At 46.3% G+C, this 23,376-nt stretch overlaps 1 protein-coding gene across 1 annotated transcript; it reads left to right on the top strand.

Annotated features, from left to right (window-relative positions):
* The first annotated feature begins 296 nt into the window (after positions 1-296).
* On the top strand, positions 297-12,968 carry DCAKD (dephospho-CoA kinase domain containing). The gene is made up of 5 exons (XM_083470539.1): positions 297-432; positions 3,191-3,308; positions 6,138-6,341; positions 8,345-8,432; positions 11,769-12,968. Exons 2-5 carry the CDS (start codon positions 3,197-3,199, stop codon positions 12,052-12,054), a joined length of 690 nt encoding a protein of 229 aa, XP_083326665.1. The 5' UTR covers positions 297-432; positions 3,191-3,196; the 3' UTR covers positions 12,055-12,968.
* Positions 12,969-23,376: the final 10,408 nt, after the last annotated feature.

Here is a 23,376-nt window from a genome sequence, read left to right as displayed (position 1 = left end):
TTGTAAGCATGATTTGTTTCTGTGTGTGGAAAAGTGAGTGAACAGACTCAAACAAGTTAAAATTCATACAGGCTTTCTAAACCTCAAGGTAGGCTTGTTTAAATAAGAATGCCTTTAGCAGGCGTCGAAAAAGAATACAGGAGCTTCAGTCTTTCTCGCTAGCGAAGAGGAGCAGCTTTAAAACTAGCTTTGACCGCCTGGAAGCCTTTCGAATTCCTTGCCCATTCCTTGCTCCAAGCCTCCTTCTCCCTCAAATCGCGACGATGGCTTCGCGCTTGGGGAAGCAGAGCCCAGCCTCGGTGGCAGCGATTGGTTGGGTTTCCCAGCGTGACTTCCCTCTGCCAATAGGAAGTCGGAAAAGTTGGACACGGGTGAAGCCGACGAGAGGGTGGAAAAAGGTCTCAGTCAGCATTTGGTGGCGGAACCGAACTGGTGAGTGTGGGATGTTTTCGCGAGGATCGGGACCCTTCCTTCGCTGAACCCGGGGGCTGGGAGGGTAGGCATATCCCTCGGGAGAACAAGCTTGTTCGGGTTTATTTCCTGCGCGGCGTACCGAGGGTTTCTGAGAACGTGCAGAGTTCCCGCGCCGCGTTCGCTGTTGAGCCACCGCAGTCAAGTCACCTCGCCTCTGAGATTAAGTGGAAGGGATTCCAGGGTAGCCAGACAGTTCTATCCTTAAGTGCTTCTTCTATCTCTTTTTTTTTAATAGAAATTTTGGAGGTGTAGGTGGCAGGGGGCTCCACATCTGTGGCAGAAGAAAGCGGTGAATTATATTTGTTTTCTCCCGGTTTTTCTGGAGGAATCTCCGTTTTGCAAAACTCCAACCCTGCCTTTCCAAAGTTAAATGACGTATTGCCAGTTTTTGCTCTCTCTCTCTCTCTTTCTTTTAAGAGCCACAGATTTCAAATGCAAAGTCAGCACTGATTAGTAATGATAAGCTGGGATAAATATGAGATACTGGAGGTGGGACACAGTAACATATTGCAGGGAGTCTGAGCCATGCTCTTGTTAGGACCTAAGGTAAGGTTACCAGACGTCCCTGTTTTCGGGGACAGTCCCCGGATTTACAAATCAGTCCCCTGACAAATTCTATCATTCCTACTGAAGTTGAAAAGTGTCCCCAATTTCATTGTAAACAAATATGGTAACCTTAAAAGGGTTCCCCTAAAGCCCTGTTTAAAAACACACCGACCTCTCAGGGTCTCTGGATTTGCCCTGAAATGGTATATTTTGAAACTTCAAATTGTATATCTTCTTTCAGCCCATGGCAGTTTCAAATTTTAAGACACTATAGATTTCATTATGTTTATTATTGACATACATCATCACACTCCCAAAATAAGATTTCCTGCTGCCGCCACCACCACAAAATTCACAATCCTACCCTAATGGAAGAGTATTGGTATTTTGCCACCTTTATAGAAGTAGCCGTTGATGAAATGGCAAAAGATTCATTCATCGCAGGGGGTTGAACTGGAAGACCCTCACGGTCCCTTCCAACTCTATGATTCTATGCTAATTCTTAGGTAATATTTCTGCTTGTTACAGAGGTGGTTTTTTTACATTAAGTGGAAGAAACCAGATAATTTGAACCTGGTGATTTAACTCCATGCCCATTGACCAATCCCCCTAATCTTTCATATTTGCCTTGAGAGAGCTTGGGTTTTGACCTTTGAAACTCTAAATGGTTCCGGGTTAAGTTATTAAATAAAGGGCTGCCTGTGTCCATATGAAGCATCTCCTGGATTAAGACCGGCACTGGAGGCCCTACTCAGTGGCTCACCCTTAAAAAATATCAAGGGACCGCTGACCATTAGGTCCAGTCGCAGACGACTCTGGGGTTGCGGTGCTCATCTCGTTTACTGGCCAAGGGAGCCGGCGTACAGCTTCTGGGTCATGTGGCCAGCATGACTAAGTCGCTTCTGGCGAACCAAAGCAGCGCACGGAAACGCCGTTTACCTTCCCGCTGGAGCGGTCCCTATTTATCTACTTGCACTTTGACGTGCTTTCGAACTGCTAGGTTGGCAGGAGCAGGGACTGAGCAACGGGAGCTCACCCCGTCGTGCGGATTCGAACCGCCAACCTTCCGATCGGCAAGCCCTAGGCTCTGTGGTTTAACCCACAGTGCCACCCATGTCCCTATTAAGAGCCATTTAATTGGACAGCCATGAGGAGAAGGGATGGTCCTTTCCTTATGGAATTCACTCCCAAGGGATCTGTCATTGGCTGTCTCAGTATTGAAAGGCTTTGAACTTCTACCTGTTTCAAATGACATTTAAAACGTGTGCTTTATTGTTCATGCATGCTGCTGTTTTAATACTGCGGATATGCTGGTTGAATTGCATTTAAATGTATTGTTGGTTTTTTGTGTTTTTATTTTTCTTGTAATGATAGGGAGCAACTCAAAAATATAGTGATTATTTTCTGCCCTTTGTGATTTTTTAAACAGCTAAATTCCAGATACGATGGATAAAAATCAATGATTTTTTAAAAAGAAAATTTCAAAACCGGTTTTTTTAAAAAATTAAATCAGATTTTTTAATTTAAATAAAATGCTTTTGGAGGAAAAATCTTTCTAAAGTTAGTTTTCTGTTCAAGTTACATTGTAGACCAAAGGCTTTTAATCAGGAAATAAGGATTTGTTTTAAGTTTTTTTTTAAAAAACTGTTTAACCACATCAGTTAGCAAACATGGATACATATGCTATAATCTTGTTGTTTTTGTTAAAGAGATTGTTTAAATTGTTATTAAGGAAATGATTATTTTTCTCCATCCAGTGAAGTACAGCAGAAAATTTGTCCAAATATAAACATTTAACTTACTAAACCTTACAATAATTTCACCAATGTCTTTCTATGTATTTCTAATAGTATAACCAAATCAGTAATTTTTGATATAACTGTAAAAACTACTCTGAAAATTTATTATTCCAAAAATGAAACCTTCATCTGGTTGTAAATATTAAGATTATACCAGCAAGAATGAGTCTTTCTATAAAAAAAATGATTTAAATCAAGTCTTACTGATTTGAATCAATTTGATTTAAATCAAATCCACCCTGCTAGGATGTTAGGTGGCAAGGTGGGTTGAGGGAAAAGTTGAAGCTCTTCAGAACCAAGTTTACAAATGAGCACAAGCTGAGTTTCACATTTCTTTTGTCGCTTAATGTTATTTTTTCTTTTCCTTCCAGAGCAGGATGTTTCTGGTAGGATTGACGGGTGGCATTGCATCAGGAAAAAGTACGGTGGTTGCTATGCTGCGGGAACTGGGCTGCGCTGTCATTGATGCTGATGTTATAGCCCGGCAAGGTGAGCCAGGCTTTACTCCTTGGTATGAGGGTGAACAGAAGATGCACTTTTGTTCGCCAGTGGACCGCTGGCCAGAGGCAATACAGTGGTACCTCGGGTTACAGATGCTTCAGGTTACATACACTTCAGCTAACAGACTCTGCTAAAACAATAAAAAGTACCTCGGTTTAAGAACTTTGCTTCAGGATGAGAACAGAAATCGGGCTCCGGCGGTGCAGCAACAGCAGGAGGCCCCATTAGCTAAAGTGGTGCTTCAGCTTAAGAACAGTTTCAGGTTAAGAACGGACCTCCGGAACGAATTAAGTACTTAACCCGAGGTACCACTGTAGATCCTACAGGATCCCCAAGGGAGTTGTTGGGTCTGCTCTTGGGTTCTCGGCCTGGATCCATTTGTGGGATAAAAATGAGACCAATACATAGATTCCAGGCCAATGTCGCTTGCCATGCAGTTTTCCAGTTGTCTTGGGGCCTACCAACATACTGGTTTTCTTCCTCAAAGAGAAGCTGCTGAGGAAGAATAGAGGGTTATTTTGGATTAGGCCTGCAGCACTGGGGTAAAGGTAAAGGGGCCCCTGACCATTAGGTCCAGTCGCGAAGGACTCTGGGGTTGCGGTGCTCATCTCTTTATTGGCCGAGGGAGCCGGAGTACAGCTTCCGGGTCATGTGGCCAGCATGACTAAGCCGCTTCTGGCGAACCAGAGCAGCACATGGAAACACCGTTTACCTTCCTGCCAGAGCGGTACCTATTTATCTACTTGCACCTTGACGTGTTGGTAGGGGCTGGGACCAAGCAGTGGGAGGTCAACCCATCGATGGGATTCGAACCACCAACCTTCTGATCGGCAAGTCCTATGTTCTGTGGTTTAACCCACAGCGCCACCCACGTCCCCAGCAGCACTAGGGAACTGGGCTTAATTCTTTGCTTAAGCCAGGGGTCAGCAAACTTTTTCAGCAGGGGGCCGGTCCACTGTCCCTCAGACCTTGTGGGGGGGCCTGGTCTTTATTTTGAAGGGAAAAAATGAATTCCTATGCCCCACAAATAACCCAGAGATGCATTTTAAATAAAAGGACACCTACTCATGTAAAAACACGCTGATTCCTGGACCATCCGCAGGCTGGATTTAGAAGGCGATTGGGCCGGATCTGGCCCCCAGGCCTTAGGTTGCCTACCCATGGCTTAAGCCAGGCTTCCTCAACCTTGGCCCGCCAGATGTTTTGAGACTACAATCCCCATCATCCCTGACCACTGGTCCTGCTAGCTAGGGATTATGGGAGTTGTAGGCCAAAAACGTCTGGAGGGCCGATGTTGAGGAAGCCTGGCTTAAGCGCTGCAGCCCTGATCCCAACACACACACACCCCTGAGAGGCGCTGTTGACCTAGAAAAACCATCTCTGCAAAAACTCTGTACCTTTAGGTGCAATGAAAACTCGGCCCCCAACCTCTCCACCAATTGCCTTTTGAAGAGTAAAATAAAACTACATTGAGTGTTTTAAATCATGGAACTGTAATGTAATATGCTTGTGAGCTTCTAAACGTATTTGACTCACTGCTGCTAGAAAGACAGAATGCTGATCTACTGGTCTGTTCCGATAGAGCAGATCTTGTGCACTTATTTGTTAGCCTGTGGATTGCTGTTGTAGGCAGGAGATCTAACTGCAGAAAGCTTGGGAAAGCTCACGTAGCTTTCTGCATGCGAGGAAGAGAAGCTGTGTTTGTCTCATCCCTCCGTCGACAGCACTTGGAACCTGTCTTTTTGCCTGTTGGAGGACCTCTGCAAATAGTTTGGGCCAGTTGAAGCTAGGGGTGCTGTGGATTCTGATGCCAGCTGACCTGCAATTGCTGGACTAATGTGCAGCTCAGAATGTGGTTATCTGTCAGATTTCACACATCTCCAAATTTCTCGGCCCAAGAAAATAAAAGGCACAGTATGCGTTATAAATGCACATGTTGTTGTTGTTTAGCTGTTTAGTCGTGTCCGGCTCTTCGTGACCCCATGGACCAGAGCATGCCAGGCACTCCTGTCTTCCACCACCTCCCACAGTTTGGTCAAACTCATGCTGGTAGCTTCGAGAACACTGTCCAACCATCTCGTCCTCTGTCGTCCCCTTCTCCTTGTGCCCTCAATCTTTCCCAACATCAGGGTCTTTTCCATGGAGTCATCTCTTCTCATGAGATGGCCAGAGTATTGGAGCCTCAGCTTCAGATAAATGCACATATTAGGATAGAAACGCATACGTCGAGACGCAGTGCATATTCAAATATGCATTTTGTGGTAAAAAGCATATTTTAAATACAAATGTTCCTGCGGGTTTTCCAAAAACAAAATTTGCAAATTAATGGGGAAGTGGGGCAGATTGGATTCATGAATGAGCGTACAGTGATTCTCTTCGTCTAGCGGTTTTTTCATCTTGCGAAGCAAGCCCATTGATGGATTAGCGCTATTAGCGGCTTTTAGCGGTTTATCAGCTTATCAGCTGATAAGCGGCTTAGCGGCTTAGAAAAGGGGGGGGGAGGGAAAAAAACCCGCAGGAACTCGCAAGGCATTGTCGTCTTGCAAAGCAAGCCCATAGGAAATTCGTTTTGCGAAGCACCTCCAAAACGGAAAACTCTTTCGTCTAGCAAGTTTTCCGTCTTGCGAGGCATTCGTCTTGTGGGGCACCACTGTATGTAGGAATTGACGCAAACTGTCTTATCGCAAGCAATGCTTCTCGACTTGCAGTTTGTCTCTGCTGTCTGCCTTGGCTCTGATTGAGTTTCCCAGTGCTACCCCTGACAAAAAATTGAAAGCAACTCTGGTGGAGTCTTAATGTTAACCCCTCTTTCCTCAGTGGTCCAGCCACACTTCCTGGCATACCAGCACATTGTGCATTCCTTTGGCCCTGAAATTCTCCTGGAGAGCGGCGAGATCAACCGCGAAGCTCTGGGAAGCATAGTTTTCTCTCAGCCCGAAAAGCGTCGGCTGCTGAATTCCATCACTCACCCTGAGATACAGAAGGAGATGGTAAAACAGATCTTGAAATACTTTATGCTGGGTAAGCTACTGGTGAGGTTGATTTTTATTTTACTTTGCAGAATCCTCGGGGCATCGATACACGCTGACAAAAGCTGCATCGTCTCCCTTTGCCCTGCATTTTATTTTATTTTCCTTTGCTGGCCAAGAGGGGATGGACTGTAAAAAGGCCTCTGAGCTGCTTCTTTTGTGCCGTGTTTGCGCTCCTCCATTCACTGCTTACATCCTGAGAATTCTTCCTTCTTTATCCTTGCCCTTTGCATTTTTGCTCCCTTAACGTTGCCTTTAAAGAGCACACACAAAAGAGTCTTGGGGAAGTATTGTGCATAATGTCACACCTTCAGAAATGCTCGCACGCACCCCCAGCCCCCCCCCCCACTTTTCCTGGGCGCTCTTATAAAAGCTCTTTTTGAACTCGATAAGGTAAAAGAATGGTTTGACAGCTGGGATTTCTGCACCGTCTCTCTATTCCCTTTCATTCCTCTGATAACTGTAACAAATACAGCTGACAAATCTGTCTAATCAAGGGCCTGATTATATCGCCGGCTGCTTTGGAGGTCTCGGGGTAGCAGAGAAGGGTCTCCTCACGAGGAGGAACTCATTGAAAGCAGACAGGGTGGGAGGGAGAGCCAGAGCTCTCTGTTTTCCAGTTTCTAAGGCCAATATAACCCCCTTAGATGAGAGGGGAAAGCGTTTAGGGAACTGGGAAAATAGCCTCACTGGTGATCTTGAAAGCTTTGTTCTTCAGAAGACCTAGACTTTTCTGCAAATTAAGGTAATTGGAGTAATTCAACTCCCGTCATTCAAATTAGTGGCAATATTATAAAAGCGGCTCCTTCTCTGAACTGCACACTATAACGCTGGAAGTTCCCTGTGCTTCCGAAGGAGTTTGCCACATGAAGCCAGAGGAGGGGAATATTCCCTGCTCAGAAAAATGACATCCCGGTGCCTTGTTTGGTATATGGATCCTGGTCCAATTTTGTTGTTGCTAAATAATTTTTATTAACTTTCAATTACAAAAATCCAATATGCGCCATATTATATTAACATGAAATAAAGGTAAAGGGACCCCTGACCATTAGGTCCAGTCGTGGCCGACTCTGGGGTTGCAGTGCTCATCTTGCTTTATTGGCCGAGGGAGCCAGCGTACAGCTTCCGGGTCATGTGGCCAGCATGACTAAGCCGCTTCTGGCAAACCAGAGCAGCGCATGGAAACGCCGTTTACCTTCCTGCCGGAGCGGTACCTATTTATCTACTTGCACTTTGACGTGCTTTTGAACTGCTAGGTTGGCAGGAGCAGGGACTGAGCAACGGGAGCTCACCCCGTTATGGGGATTTGAACTGCCGACCTTCTGATCGGCAAGTCCTAGGCTCTGTGGTTTAACCCACAGCACCACCCTCGTCCCTCTCAAATAAAGGTACCTTTTATCTTAACACCAAATAGTGATACTAATTCAATACAAATCAATTACATAGCCAATTATAAATTTTGTGTGGGTTCCCACTTGCTGTACTTCAGGGTCTGATTCCCTTTAATTCTGCCTCCAGACTCTTGCTCAAACCAAATACAATCCATTCTTGATAAAATCCCTTATACCACAGCTACAAAAATTAACTTCAATTCGCATTAACACATGTAATAATTTGTAAATTCGCAGGTGAAGTTCTCCTTTCTTCTCCTGTGTGAGGTTTTAATTCCCGTCATTTGTTCCGTTAATTCTTTATCCAATATTATGTCCATATGAGGCCTTCTGGCTTTGTTGACTCGGAGTTATTCTGAAGAAATCTCTCTTTGTTCTCAACTCGTCTGATTGCAGCTGTAAAATTCCACTTTCGATTTCAGACAGGGAGTCACCCAAATTTTACTCCAGAATCTGACAAGGGGATGAAATCACACAAACTCTTGAGTTTGCAGCGCTTTACACAAAACTCCTTGTGCAGCTTTGTGTGTGTGTGTGTGGAATGAATGCTTGCAGTTTCTACAACATTTGCGATACAAAATTCACCTCCCTCCCCCACCTGCAGGCCATCGGTATGTGATCCTCGATATCCCGCTCCTTTTTGAAACCAACACGCTGATCAAGTTCATGAAGCACACCGTTCTTGTGTACTGGTAAGGATATTACAGGGAACGATGTCGTTATGTCACAATACGAAAGCGCCAGCCGGTCTGAGGGATTAAAGGACAGAGGATGCCCATTGGAATGCACTGGCTCCTGAACTGAGTCAGGAATCCTAGAATTTAGACTAGAGTGATCTTGTCTAACCCCCTGCAATGCAGGAATCTCAACTAGATCATACATGGCAGATGGCTGTCCAAGCTCTGCTTACATGGGATTTCCACATGACCATTCAGATGAACCAAATCCATTAGAACTGGTATATACAGTCGTACTTTGGAAGTTGAACTGAATCCATTCTGGAAGTCCGTTCGACTTCCAAAACGTTCAGAAACCAAAGCGCGGCTTCTCACTGGCTGCAGGAAGCTCCTGCAGCCAATCGGATGCCCCATCGGATGTTCGGCTTCCAAAAACAGTTCGCAAACCGGAACAGTCACTTCCGGGTTTGCGGCGTCTGGGAGCTAAAACGTTTGAGAACTAAGCTGTTTGAAAACCAAGGTACGACTACTGTACAGTGTTAGAAACTCAGCTATATAAGCTAGGTGTCAAATGGCTCCTTAAAACCAGGGTTACAATCGCCAGAATGAAATGCCTACTTGCCATTTTGGGGCAGACCCAAAATCTTTGTGCAGATAAAACATAACAGAATTCTACAAGTGTGTGAAAACAGGCAAGATCCAAGGTTCTCCAGGCATACACCTCCATATGGCAGGAGACATCAGGAACCATCCTGGCGCCCAGGCATCTTTACCTGGTCGCAGGTGGCCAATAGCCAGGTGCAAAATGCGCCTGGCAAATTCTGAACACTGCTTGGGCAGCATTTTTAAGGGCAGTACCGAAAGGGCCACACAGAATATTGTTGCGCTTCCGAATGGACTGACCCTTGGAATGGGTTGGAGCTCCTGCAAACCTGTGAAGAGAGTTGTATAAAAAGTTTATTTCGTAGGGGCCACATTCCTGTCTGGGTAATCTTTCAGAGGCCGCAAGCCTCTGATGGGTGAGGATAGAGCAAAAGTGACCAGAGCAACCAATGTAACTCTTACCTTTGTGTAACAGGCTAATGTCTGCACGCATGCGCGCGCACACACACACGCACACACACACACACACACACACACACACACGTCAAGCAATGGGAGTTTAAGAGTTTAAGGACCTGGTCCTGCCGTGCAGAAACAATCACGGACCATGCAAAGCAGAACCAGTGATGGGGATGGCCTGGGAAGAGGGGTGTGTGGCTGGGAAGAGACCCAAATTCCAGAGAGAGAGGCCCCTGAGGGCTGCTTTTTGCCCCCAAGCCTGAGGTGTCCCATCCTCGATTTAGATGGAGAAGGTAAATGTATCTCTTCAGGGAATTAATTAGCTGTTCCTGTTAAACCACAGAGGGTCAGAAGGTCGGCGGTTCGAATCCCCGCGACGGGGTGAGCTCCTGTTGTTCGGTCCCTGCTCCTGCCAACCTAGCAGTTCGAAAGCACGTCATAGTGCAAGTAGATAAATAGGTACCACTCCGGCGGGAAGGTAAACGGCGTTTCCATGCGCTGCTCTGGTTCGCCAGAAGCAGCTTAGTCGTGCTGGCCACATGACCCAGAAGCTGTACGCCGGCTCCCTCGGCCAATAAAGCGAGATGAGCGCCGCAACCCCAGAGTCGGCCATGACTGGACCTAATGGTCAGGGGTCCCTTTACCTTTACCTATCCTTCGACAGGTTTTTGTGTATGTGTGTTTACTTTTTCCTCAGCAGATTTTCCTTGTCCTTCACCCCTCAGATCTCAGCCTTGACAACTGAGCCCACTCTGCTCTGCACACCCTTCCCACTGATCTCTTCGTAGGCCACATTCACACCCTAAAGCACCATGACACCGCTTGAAACAGTCGTGGCTTCCCCCAAAGAATTGTGGGAGCTGTAGTTTGTTAAAGGGTGCAGAGAGGGAGGCCCCTGTTCCCCTCACAGAGCTACAGTGCTGACTGTTTTTACGGTCAACCCCTCTTCACAGGGATCTCTTGAGAACTGTAGCTCTGTGAGGCATCCAGTTTTTAAATATATATATATATATAAACTATATACTGCCACTCATCAAAAGATCTCAGGGCAGTTCACAGAGTAAACTACAAGATAAAACGCAAGTAAATAATTAAACCAAAGCAGCAAAACAATAACAGACACATTTAAAAGTCTGTAGGATATTAATCGGCCAAAGGCCTGGTTGAAGAGGAACATTTTCTTCTGCGCCTAAAGCTATATAATGAAGGCGCCAGGCGAATATATATGGTAAAGGACCCCTGGACTGTTAACAATTGCTAGCTGGACCAGTCTGTTTCCAGCATATCATTTTTCCTGCTAGATGACCGTTGGAAACCAAGAGGAGGGCATAAAGGTAGCAAGGTAAAAAGAAAAAAGGTAAAGGACCCCTGGACGGTTAAGTCCAGTCAAAGGTGACTATGGGGCTGCGGCTCTCATCTCGCTTTCAGGCTGAGGGAGCTGGCGTTTGTCCACAGACAGCTTTCCGGGTCATGTGGCCAGCAGGACTCAACCGCTTCTGGTGCAATGGAACACCGTGATGGAAACCAGAGCGCACGAAAACGCCATTTAGCTTCCTGCCACTGCGGTACCTATTTATCTCCTTGCACTGGTGTGCTTTTGAACTGCTAGGTTGGCAGGAGCTGGGACAGAGCGACAGGAACTCACCCTGTTGTGGGGATTCGAACCGCCGACCTTCTGATCAGCAATCCCAAGAGGCTCACTGGTTTAGACCACCCGCATCCCATACATATGGTGTATATGTGGCCATAGTATCTCCCTTCTTTTCCATGTCTTAGCCGTGCTGGAGTGTGTAAGAGCAGCAGGATTTGACTAGATAGTGTATTTTTCGCCCTATAAGACACACCAGACCACAAGACGCACCTAGTTTTTGGAGAAGGAAAACAAGGAAAAAAATATTCTGAATCCCAGAAGCCAGAACAATAAATGGGATCGCTGCGCAGCAATCCCTCTTGCTGTTCTGGCTTCTGGGATAGCTGCGCGAAGCCTCTTCAGAGCAGCGGGATTAAGGCACTCCCTGCCCTGAAGAGGCTTCACGCAGCTAAGCCAGAAGCCAAAACAGCAAGAGGGATTGCTGCGCAACGATCCCTCTTGCTGTTCTGGCTTCTGGGATAGCTGTGCAGCCTGCATTCACTCTCCTTACTTTTTAGAAGGGGGAAAGTGTGTCTTATAGAGCGAAAAATATGGTAGATGGGAGGGGGGTTTACACACACACACACACACACACACACACACACAGCCCTTTCTGACTTTCTCCCTGAGCTCAGTTCCTCTTCCCTTCCTTTGCCAAGTGACCCACAGAGCCAGTTGTCCCGCCTGATGCGCCGGAACGGGCTGACCCAGGCGGAGGCCGAAGCGCGCATTGCCGCCCAGCTGCCCCTGGACCAAAAGGTCAAGCTGGCCGGCCACATCATCGACAACTCGAGAGACGTCGAGACCACGAGGAAGCAGGTCTTGAAGCTGCACTCCTCGTTGGAGGACTCCATGGACTTCCTCCTGGTGCGGATCTTGGCCGTGACAGCAGCTGCTGGAGTTAGCGGCTTGCTGTATTTCCTACTGCGGCAGCTCATGTCGTAACTTGCCCTTGGTGGTGGTGACGGGGGAGCTAAGGGGGACCGAACCCTTTCGTGTTGGGAAGGGCAATAGAAACCCAGAACCTTTCCCTACTTTTTGCAGCTTAAACGACTCAAAAGACCTCAAAAGCCAGGCAGCAAGCATGTTGTCTTTCCGAACGCCTCTGGAAGTGAGCTCTCCAAAGCGGCTCTCGGCTATCTTTGTCCGCGGCTCCCTTGCAAAAGATTTTAGTCGCACCTGAGGATGGAAAGGGGTTGTGGGTGTTGTTAACTAAAGCTGGTAGGAATTTTGTTCTGCTGGGCCGAGGGGCTGTGGGTGGGGACGAAACTTACTGGCTACTACTGAAGTGTAAAAACGAATCCTATTAAATTTGACATGAGGGTAAGCCCACAACAAAGTTCCTTTTTTAAAAAAGAGGTACTGTGCACCTCTTTTCCCTCCTTTCCCTCCCTCCAATATGCTATTGGCTGCATCTTTGAGAACTTCATTTTCAATGGGTCTCCAGGACTGTGGTCAATATTGAATATTGCTTGCGGGGCACTCAGCCAAAATGCTCTCTGTGGGGAACCGACAAGGAAAAGTCGCTTCTCGGAGGTGTGAAAATACCCTGAGAAGTTGGAGAGGCTATTCCTTTTTTCCCCCTTCCCCTCTGGAGGCTGTTTGGTTACTGCATTTCATTTAACATCAATTTATCTGTATGACTCATACAGCTCAAGCGTTATGTACTACAGTCTTACAATATAGTATTTGTAATTATGAACTGGAGCTTGTAGGCTTTTTTCCGCCCCTCAGCGCCTGGCTTATATTCAAACAAATCATGATGATGATTGTTATTTAGGAATCTTGTTATTTATGAATCGTGTCATGTTGAAGCATCTGGAAGCAATCTGCAATGCAATTAAACCCTATATAAAACATATACCGTATTTTTTGCTCTATAAGACTCACTTTTCCCCTCCCCAAAAGTAAGGGGAAATGTGTGTGCATCTTATGGAGCGAATACAGGCTGAGCAGCTATCCCAGAAGCCAGAACAGCAAGAGGGATCGCTGCACAGTGATCCCTCTTGCTGTTCTGGCTTCTGAGATTCAGAATATTATTTTTTCTTGTTTTCCTCCTCCAAAAACTAGGTGCGTCTTATGGTCTGGTGCGTCTTATGGAGCGAAAAATGCGCAGGTGTATATATACACACATATGCGCATGCGCGCACACACACACACATAGGTAAAGGGACCCCTGACCATTAGGTCCAGTCGTGGCCAACTCTGGGGTTGCGGCGCTCATCTCGCTTTATCGGCCAAGTACAGCTTCCGGGTCATGTGGCCAGCATGACTAAGCCGCTTCTGGCGAACCAGAGCAGCGAACAGAAACACCGGTTACCTTCCCACCGGAGCGGTACCTATTTATCTACTTGCACTTTGACGTGCTTTCGATCTGCTAGGTGGCAGGAGCAGGGACCGAGCAACGGGAGCTCACCCCGTCGCGGGGATTCGAACCACCGACCTTCTGATCGGCAAGTCCTAGGCTCTGTGGTTTAACCCACAGCGCCACCCGCGTCCCTAGATCAGGGTTACTCAATCAGAAAACGAAATTAGCCAGACAGCACACGCCTGTCAGATTTCCCATACTCACTTTCAACGGCCTGCTCAATTCCCCTCAGCCTGGCATAGGCTGTGTTGATGTCCAGAGTGAAATTGTCAAGCTGTTCCTGAGTAAGGCGTTTATACTGCATTTCTTGTTCACTGAGTTTTTCCGACAAGTCCTGAAACCAAACACAGTATCAAAATAAGCTTTCATGAACGCTATCATCTTCCCAAGGCGAGTACACCAGTGTTAGAAACTGAGATATGAAAGCTAAGAGCTAAACAGCACCTTAAACCTAGGTAATGGGTGCCACAATGGAGTGCCTAGGTGCAGTTTTTTATAACACTACAAAGCTGAAAATGAATGAACTGCAGCTAAAATCTTATGTTCATTTTTATCTTATGTGTCCTTTTATTTAAAATGCATCTCTGGGTTATTTGTGGAGCCTGCCTGGTGTTTTTACATTAGCAGAATGTGTGCCTCTTCACTCTTGAGATCGGAAGCTGTTCACTCGTCAGGACAGGATAAAAGGAGACCATTGCTCCTGAAGGTTGTCAGCCATTTTGTCTTCTTCAACCAGCTCCGATTACAGGTCACAGTTCCACCAGGACTTTCTCCCGTGAAACGAATGCCAGCTTTGTTGGAGTGCTTTGAGGAAGTTGACAGAAACGGAATTGCTCCGAGGCTGGCTGAGTTTCACATTCTTTCGATATCGATGCCTCCACTTCCGCAAGCAAAAAGCAGAAGTCATCCGTAAATGGCCGGAGGCTTGCAGCCAATATTTTGTTTGGTAAATTCCAGCACACAAAAGAAGAAAGTCTCTACCCAGCTTCAAATACACCTCTCTCATTCACCTCTCAATGTCCCTCCTTGCTTCTTGCCTGTGTCCTTTAAAAAGAAACAAATCAATGATTCTTATTCAAAGGTTTACAGAAATACGCACCCATTACAAAGTATCTGTGTATAATATATACAGCCACTTAATCTGAAGAGGAAGAAAATACAAGAAAAGGAGAAATCTGAAGAAGGAGAAAGCAAGAGAGAAGGAAAAGAATGAAAAAGCCAAAGGAAGATAAGAGCAAAATAAAAGGACTTCCGGCTCTCTGTAGAATGAATATTATATTCATTCTTTAAGATCCAACCATTGTATCTTTTATGAACCAGTATTTTTTTCAATTTTCAAATCCAGATATTACAAGATCATTTTCTCTTTCACGCGAAAAGCATCATAAATTTCTAGCCCTTCAGCAATGGTAGTAATGGTTTTTCTCTTTATCAGACATATTAGCTCAGCCATCTCCGCCAAGTCCAACAATTTTGCCTGAGTTTATCCTGATTCATGCTTTGGTGATGGCTCTCTCATAGTTTGTTATGTGTGTGATGGAGGGGCACCTGCCCATCAACCAAGGTGTGAGCTGACAGCTTCAAATGGTTGGGAGATTTGATTTGAATGATTTCCCCCTCCCGTCACAGGAGAGGCACGGCTTAAGTGGAGCTTTCATGTAAGCAGGTATCTATCACAGTCAGAATGCCTGGCTCAGATGTTCTTGGAAGGGGAAAAGAATATCGCCTCCAGCCCAGTGAACCAGGACTTCCTTTGCCCTACGCAATCTCCAGTCCCTTTTCCTCCTCCTTTAGGCAAGTGCTGTGGGAAGAAAAAATAAAACCATTGATTTTCAACAAGACATGCAAAAAAATTACACCAATAAGCACAGTGCCGTGTAGAATATCAGACAAAGTCTCTCCCCACGAAGGGGATAAAACAAATATCCAAATGCAAAGTTGATCGATCCAGCAATGTAGAAACAAGATAATGTTTTAATGTTTGATGTATTATAATATTTTAATATTTTTTGGGAAGCCGCCCAGAGTGGCTGGGGAAGCACAGCCAGATGGGTGGGGTATAAATAATAAAATTATTATTATTATTATTATTATTATTATATACAGTGGGCTCTCGGGTTGCGAACGTGATCCATGTGGGATCCATGGGTGGGTTGCGAGTTGGCGCTTCTATGCATGCGTGACCGCCAAAACCTGGAAGTAAACCGTTCTGGTACTTCTGGGTTTCGGCGGGTCCGTAACCCCAAAAAACACAACCTGCAGCGTCTGTAACCCGAGGTATAACTCTACTTACAGAAAGGGCGGGGAGAGAGCACAAAGACCAAATATATTCACAGTATATTAATCTTGCCATGTAAATAATACTATATATGAGCACCTCTTACATGTTCATGGGAGACAGGCACAGAAAAGAAAAATTATTATCGTAACTAAAACCTTGGGAAAGCCCATTCCCCATGGTTGACCAACATAATAAAATGGTACCCAACAGAAAGGAATCTGTCTCTCTTCATTTGACCCCTCAGGACCCTTCGCTGATAAGACGGTTTTTTCTAAAAGTGCCATTTCCCAAATTTTAGAATACAGTGGTGCCCCGCAAGACGAATGCCTCGCAAGACGAAAAACCCGCTAGACGAAAGGGTTTTCCGTTTTTCGATGCGCTTCGCAAGACGAATTTCCCTATGGGCTTGCTTCGCAAGATGAAAACGTCTTGCAAGTCTTGCGATTTTTTTTGCTCCCCCCCCTTTTTCTAAGCCGCTAATAGCCTTTTAGCCGCTAAGCCTTTAATAGCCGCTAAACTGCTAATAGCGCTAATCCGCTAAGCCGCTAATAGGGTTGCTTCGCAAGACGAAAAAACCGCTAGACGAAGAGACTCGCGGAACGGATTATTTTCATCTTGCGAGGCACCACTGTACCAGAATGCAACCTTAGCACCAGCAAGATCTCTCCAGAACCGGGCTGTTGCAGCTCTCGCTGCTGTAAGTAAATGGATGATCAGTTGTTTATTACAAAGATTCTCTTCCCTGTGTGTTAAAGCTTCACTGCCACGTGCGCAAGATTGTACGAGACAAACGGATTCTCCTTTAAAGCTGAGAAACGGTTGTGACATTTCTGGAGCACCCCACCCAGAGCTCACAAAGCATGCTGCAGCAGCAAAAGGACAGCAAAAAAACCCTGAACTAAGGAAAAAAGGCTAGGTATTGTTGACAGCAGGCCGATTATTTCCAGAGGCAAGCCGAGGTTGCTACTTCAACAGGAAGTAACAGCTAACCCTGGCTCCCTAATGAGCGTACATGTGTTTGCAAATAAGTATGTCTCTCCTTGTAGCTATTTAGTTTTTTTCAAGTGTGTAGTTACAGTGTCTATAATTATATTTTGCTGATGGCCGCGAAGTCTCTGATGCTGGATTGCCTGCGGCGACTGAGAATTTGCTCTCAGAGCCAGTTTGGAAGAAGAAGAAGTAGAAGAAAAAGAAGAAGCAGCAGAAGAAGAGGAGTAAGAGTTTGGATTTCATACCCCGCTTTATTACTACCCTAAGGAGTCTCAAGGGACGCAGGTGGCGCTGTGGGTTAAACCACAGAGCCTAGGGCTTGCCGATCAGAAGGTTGGCGGTTCGAATCCCCGCAATGGGGTGAGCTCCTGTTACTCGATCCCTGCTCCTGCCAACCTAGTAGTTCGAAAGCACGTCAAAGTGCAAGTAGATAAATAGGTACCGCTCCGGCGGGAAGGTAAACGGCGTTTCCATGCGCTGCTCTGGTTCACCAGAAGTGGCTTAGTCATGCTAGCCACATGACCTGGAAGCTGTACGCCGTCTCCCTCGGCCAATAAAGTGAGATGAGCATCGCAACCCCAGAGTCAGTCACGACTGGACCTAATGGTCAGGGGTCCCTTTACCTTTTTTTAAGGAGTCTCAAAGCGGCTAACATTTTCCTTTCCCTTCCTCCCCCACAACAAACACTCTGTGAGGTGAGTGGGGCTGAGAGACTTCAGAGAAGTGTGACTGGCCCAAGGTCACCCAGCAGCTGCATGTGGAGGAGCGGAGACGCGAACCCAGTTCCCCAGATTACGAGTCTACCGCTCTTAACCACTACACCACACTGGCTCCCAGGAATCCTGTGAGGGAAGGGAAGGTAGTTGGTTTGGCTCGGACTCTAAACATGGCTAAGTGTGAAACTGGAAGAAGCCATGGGAAGCTCATGGGCAGTGTGTCTGGAGGTCTTGGTCAGCCTCGGTGTTGTGGTCCAAAGGAAAGCAGAGCAATATGTTTGGCACCAGCTTGGTAGCAGGAGTTGCCGGAAGGAGGCGTACAAGACGCCTTAGGGACTTCACTCTGAATTTCTGTAGGGTTTACCCCTTAGCTGCCTCTTCTCCCGAAGATATCCTGCTAGACAGTGGAGGTTTCGGATCAGAGCTTTCCTTCTCCTGGTTGTGCTACCTTCCCAGGCTGACAAGCCCCATCTGCCCCTCGTGTTCCTCTATGGCAGGGGTCAGCAAACTTTTTCAGCAGGGCACCAGTCCACTGTCCCTCAGACCTTGTGGGGAGCCAGACTATACTTTTTTTGGGGGGGAATGAACAAATTCCTACCCCCCACAAATAACCCAGAGATGCATTTTAAATAAAAGGACACATTCTACTCATGTAAAAACATGCTGATTCCTGGACCATCCACGGGCCGGATTTAGAAGGCGATTGGGCCAGATCCGGCCCCCGGGCTTTAGTTTGCCTATATAATAATAATAATAATAATAATAATAATAATAATAATAATAAAATATTTATAACCCGCCCATCTGGCTGGGTTTCCCCAGCCACTCTGGGCGGCTTCCAACAAAATGTTAAAATACAATGGTCTGTTAAACATTAGAAGCTTCCCTAAACAGGGCTGCCTTCAGATGTCTTCTAAAAGTCTGGTGGTAGTTCTTCTTTTTGACATCTGGTGGGAGGGCGTTCCACAGGGCGGGTGCCACTACCGAGAAGGCCCTCTGCCTGGTTCCCTGTAACCTGGCTTCTTGCAGCGAGGAAACCGCCAGAAGGCTCTTATTTTTTTTTAAAAAAAAATATTTATTAAAGTTTTTAAACATTAAATTCACATATAACACAATACAACAAATAAAAAACAACAGAAAAAGGCAAAAAAAAAACATATAATAACAAACACATCACGAAATCAAGTGTCCAACAACCATCTTTTCTTAAACTTTTGGACTTCCTCACATCTCCCACTCCTGCGTTCCCAGTTATAGAGTTATAAACAGCAATTTATCACCTTATTTCAATTTCTTATTTTGTAACTTTCAAATATTATGACCCCGACTTTAAACATTTTTATCAAATAGTTAAATACTTAATTTAGACATAATGTTGTTCCAAAGCTTATCTTATTTCTCAAATCTCACTTAATCTCATGTTTCTTTTAACTAAGTTGCTGATGCCGTGTTGTTTTCAGTCCTGCATCCTTCTTAACACTCATACAATTTACAATGTTTTTGTAAGTAGTCCTTAAACTTTTTCCAATCCTCTTCCACTGCATCTTCTCCCAGGTCTCGGATTCTGCCAGTCATTTCTGCCAGTTCCATGTAGTCTATCAGTTGCGTCTGCCATTCTCCCACAGTGGGCAAATCTTGGGTCTTCCAATGTTTTGCGATAAGTATTCTTGCTGCTGTTGTTGCATACATAAAAAAGTTCCTGTCCTTCTTTAACACCTTCTGGCCGACAATGCCTAAAAGGAAGGCCTCTGGTTTCTTAGGGAAGGTATACTTAAATACCTTTTTAAACTCATTATAGATCATTTCCCAGAAGGCCTTCACTCTCGGACAGGTCCACCAGAGGTGAAAGAAAGTTCCTTCAGTCTCCTTACATTTCCAACATTTGTTATCATGCAAGTGGTAAATTTTTGCGAGCTTGACTGGAGTCATGTACCACCTATATATCATTTTCATAATGTTTTCTTTCAAGGCATTGCATGCCGTAAACTTCACACCGGTGGTCCATAACCTTTCCCAGTCAGCAAACATAATGTTGTACCCAATGTCCTGTGCCCATTTTATCATGGCTGATTTAACTGTTTCATCTTGAGTATTCCATTTTAGCAACAAGTTATACATTTTTGACAATACCTTAGTCTTGGGTTCTAACAATTCTGTTTCTAGTTTCGATTTTTCCACCTGGAATCCTATCTTTTTGTCCAAGTTAAAAACCTCTTTAATCTGAGCATAATGTAACCAATCTCGCACTTTATCCTTTAGTTTCTCCAAACTCTCCAACCTCCAAGTATCTCCAACTTTTTCAATTATTTCCCAATACTTCGGCCCCGCCAGAAGGCTCTTAGAGCTAGACATCAGTGCTGAGCGATGGGGGTATAGACGCTCCTTCAGATATACTGGACCGAGGCTGTTTAGGGCTTTAAAGGTCAGCACCAACACTTTGAATTTTGCTCGGAAACGTACTGCTCTATGGCGTGTGCAGAAACCTCCTTCTTGATCACTGGACCCACTATTGGTCTGGCCACTCAATCCTCCAGAGCCCATCTTCACAGGCAGGGAAATACCTAACTCAGCCAGGGTTTGAGACCCATCAGCTGCCCTCACCTGGTTTACCTGGCCAGTTGAAGCCATCTTCCCAGGATGCTGCTGTCGCATGCTGACAGCTTCTAGGAGCCACAGGTGAGAACTGAGTGCAAAGGTGGACAAACTACCCCAGAAGGAGCATGATATGTCCCCCACCTGATGGACCACCCCTCCCCTTCATCACATGGCACATTGTTAAAACTATGAAACTCACTTTTATGGGAGGCAGTGATGGTTCCCATCTTGAATGGCTTTAAAAGAGGATTAGAGAAGTTCATGGAGGTTAAGGCTATCTGAGAGCCTTCTGGCAGTTTCCTCACTGCAAGACATGAAGCTACAGAGAACCAGGCAGAAGGTCTTTTCAGTAGTGGTGCCCACCCTGTGGAATCCCCTCCCATCAAATGTCAAGGAGATAAAAAGCAACAGCACTATTTGACTATTAGAAGATATCTGAAGGCAGCCCTGTTCAGGGAAGTTTTTAACGGCTGATGTTTAACTGTGTTTTTAATATTTTGTTGGGCACCGCCCAGAGTGGCTGGGGCAACCCAGTCAGATGGACGGATGATGATGATGATTACAGCATTGTGACCCACAAAACCCCAAAGAGGCAAAAAGGGCCTTATAGCTGTAGACACAGAATTCCACATATCAATAGGAACTAGTCAACCAATTGCTGCAGGATGTATGCAATCAGTGAACAACCCCAAACTAACCAATTTGAAAATCTGGGGGGCGGGCGGTACTTCGCTCCCCCAGCAGAGGGCAGTGCCAGCCCAGTTTCGCTCTGGCAGGGTAAAGCAATTAAAGAGAGAGACATCGAGGTGTTTGTGGATGTCTGCACGCCCAGCCCACAGAAGCTGACGCTCTATTTTTCCAGAAGTCCACCTTGTCAATTGTTCTCTCTTGATTAAACATAATAAGGGCAGAGAACCCCTATATCCGTCAACTTAAGTTTGGTCCCGTTTGCCGGAGATGTGAGAGGAATAGGGAGACGGCGTTTGGCCGGCTCCGCTCACATCGGAGGATTTTGGTGGGCAGGGATTAGGTTAAGTCGTTTGACACTAATTCGCTTTGCTACATCTCTCTCTCGGCTTAACTATTGCCTTTGCCATCAGCACACTGACCCATCTGGATGGCGAGGCTGCAAGACGGACGCGGCTGCCGTTGCCGCTCTCGGGATCCCAGCTGTTTTTATTTGAGGCCAAACTGGATCAATCACTGTCTCGCAGCATGAGAAGCCAGGAGGCATGAAATATTGAGGAAAGTGGGAGATAGGGAGGTGGACGTGAAGAAGAGAGAAGCTATAGCGGAGGAAGGAGGTCACCAGAGGCAGTGGCGTAGCGTGGAGGGACAGGGGTCCGTGGCCCAGGTGCAAATTTCTGAGGCACCTCCACAACAGGTTTCCCCATCGAGGCAGGAGCCGCGGGGAGGCGAGCCACACCGGAGGCAGGCCTATGTGGCTTTGGTAGCAGCGGCGCCTGCGTCCCGTGGCTGACAAAGGGATGCCCACACGTACCACACCCCTGGGATGGCCAAGAAGGAGGGAGGATGCTGCCACCACTGCCCATCAAGGAGGGAAGAAGAGGAAGGCCAGAAACCACTGCCAGAGCCATGTGCATTGCCCAGAGCGCCTCACTGCAAGGGCAGGAGGACGAGGAGACACAGTGGCGCTCCTGGCTTCGCATTTCTCTGCCTTAGCTCTGCTCCTGGGTTGGGACTTGTTTGCAAGGATAGACTCCCATGATTAGACACTGGCTGGCGAAGGGACTGACTGCTGCGCCCCGGGCTCTGGCAAACCACGCTACGCCCCTGACCAAGGGTAAATGACGATCCCCACAAGGGTGTTGGGTTGACCGACTAGAACACCCACCCAGCCACCCTGGTTGCCAGGGAAACTGCCGGGTTTTGAGCCCTGTGGCGATCACACAGACGTTTCACCGTCTATTGATCCCTGTGCCACCACTTTATTTCTCACTGCCACCACCCAGGCCCTACCTGGTACAATGCTGAGTCCAGTCAGGGTTAAATTGGAACATAAACTTCTGTTTATTTATTGCAGTTTAACAAGCATGTGGTTTCATAAACGGTGTCGGTCAATTACATTCCTAGGGTGCCTATCCAGACCTATAACTTCGCTACCTGCTCTCACTCACTAAACCACCTCTCAGATATTTACTTGTCTTGCTAGCCCCTAACTGTTCCTGACTCAGCTTATTTCGCTACACTAACTCAACCTACCCACAAACTCTATCCCAGTTCATTCCCACTCCAACCAACCACCCAACTCCCAACGAACTTCTCCCTTCGCCCCTCCCAGAGCTGGTTTTATAGTCCCTCTGACTCCACCCCCTGGGTTCTGATTGGGTAACTTGTTTAACTATTTCACCTCCAGCACTCTCATATGTTAATGTCACAAGCCCAGGGGAATGTCAAGCAGGGCTTGGGCCTTACGCCATTGCCATGTGCTGCCGGCAAGTTGGAAACAACCAACAGGATCAGGCCTCGTGACCAGCCATACATCAGAGCGCATCACATGGTGATGACTGACCCACCTCTGTAAGAGCTTCTTGACCAGGCTGGTTCTTTGGCCTGAGCAACAAGATATCGCTGAATTTGTACACAGAAGAATTTTTTTTTTTAAATGACAGAGCTTTTTGTGTGCAAGAAACAACAGGCAGGTAACAGCCTAGTTTTGCCACTTCCAGAATAGGTGTGCTTCCTGTTCCTCTATGTGCATCATGGCTAGGCATTTGGGATTGCAAAGTGCAAACACTGAAAATGTAGAAGAGAAGGGAAGATCAAACCCATAGGGCCATCCTGCCCCAATTCCCCTGCACTTCTTTGTTGTTGTGAACTGAGCTTGCGTGTCTACAACTTGTACACATAAAGGCTTTCTCTGAACAAGCGGAAACCTGCATTTCCTTGGTTTGTCTGTACACTCAAAGGCTCTGTTGATAAAAGAACAAAAGGCACAGGGAGGTCAGGGCATGGATGCTATGCGTCAACTTGCGACCCTCTCATCTGGCCATTCATTGCATGCGCTTCCTTCAGATCCACAATGGCCCTGAAAGCTGTTTTCCAGTCACAGTGTATTATGCTTTCACACACAAAAATGTACAAATATTTTGTGCGTTCTGCAGTCATAAACACATAACAATTGCTAGCTGGACCAGTCTGTTTCCAGCATATCATTTTTCCTGCTAAACCAAGAGGAGGGCATAAAGATAGCAAGGTAAAAAAGAAGAAGTAAAAGACCCCTGGACGGTTAAGTCCAGTCAAAGGTGACTATGGGGCTGCGGCGCTCAGCTTGCTTTCAGGCCGAGGGAGCTGGT

The sequence above is a fragment of the Podarcis liolepis genome (assembly GCF_965112155.1).
Source record: "Podarcis liolepis genome assembly, chromosome: 13".
NCBI lineage: Eukaryota > Metazoa > Chordata > Lepidosauria > Squamata > Lacertidae > Podarcis > Podarcis liolepis.
Note: the sequence above shows the minus strand (reverse complement) of the source record. Positions and strands in the feature narration are given on the sequence as shown.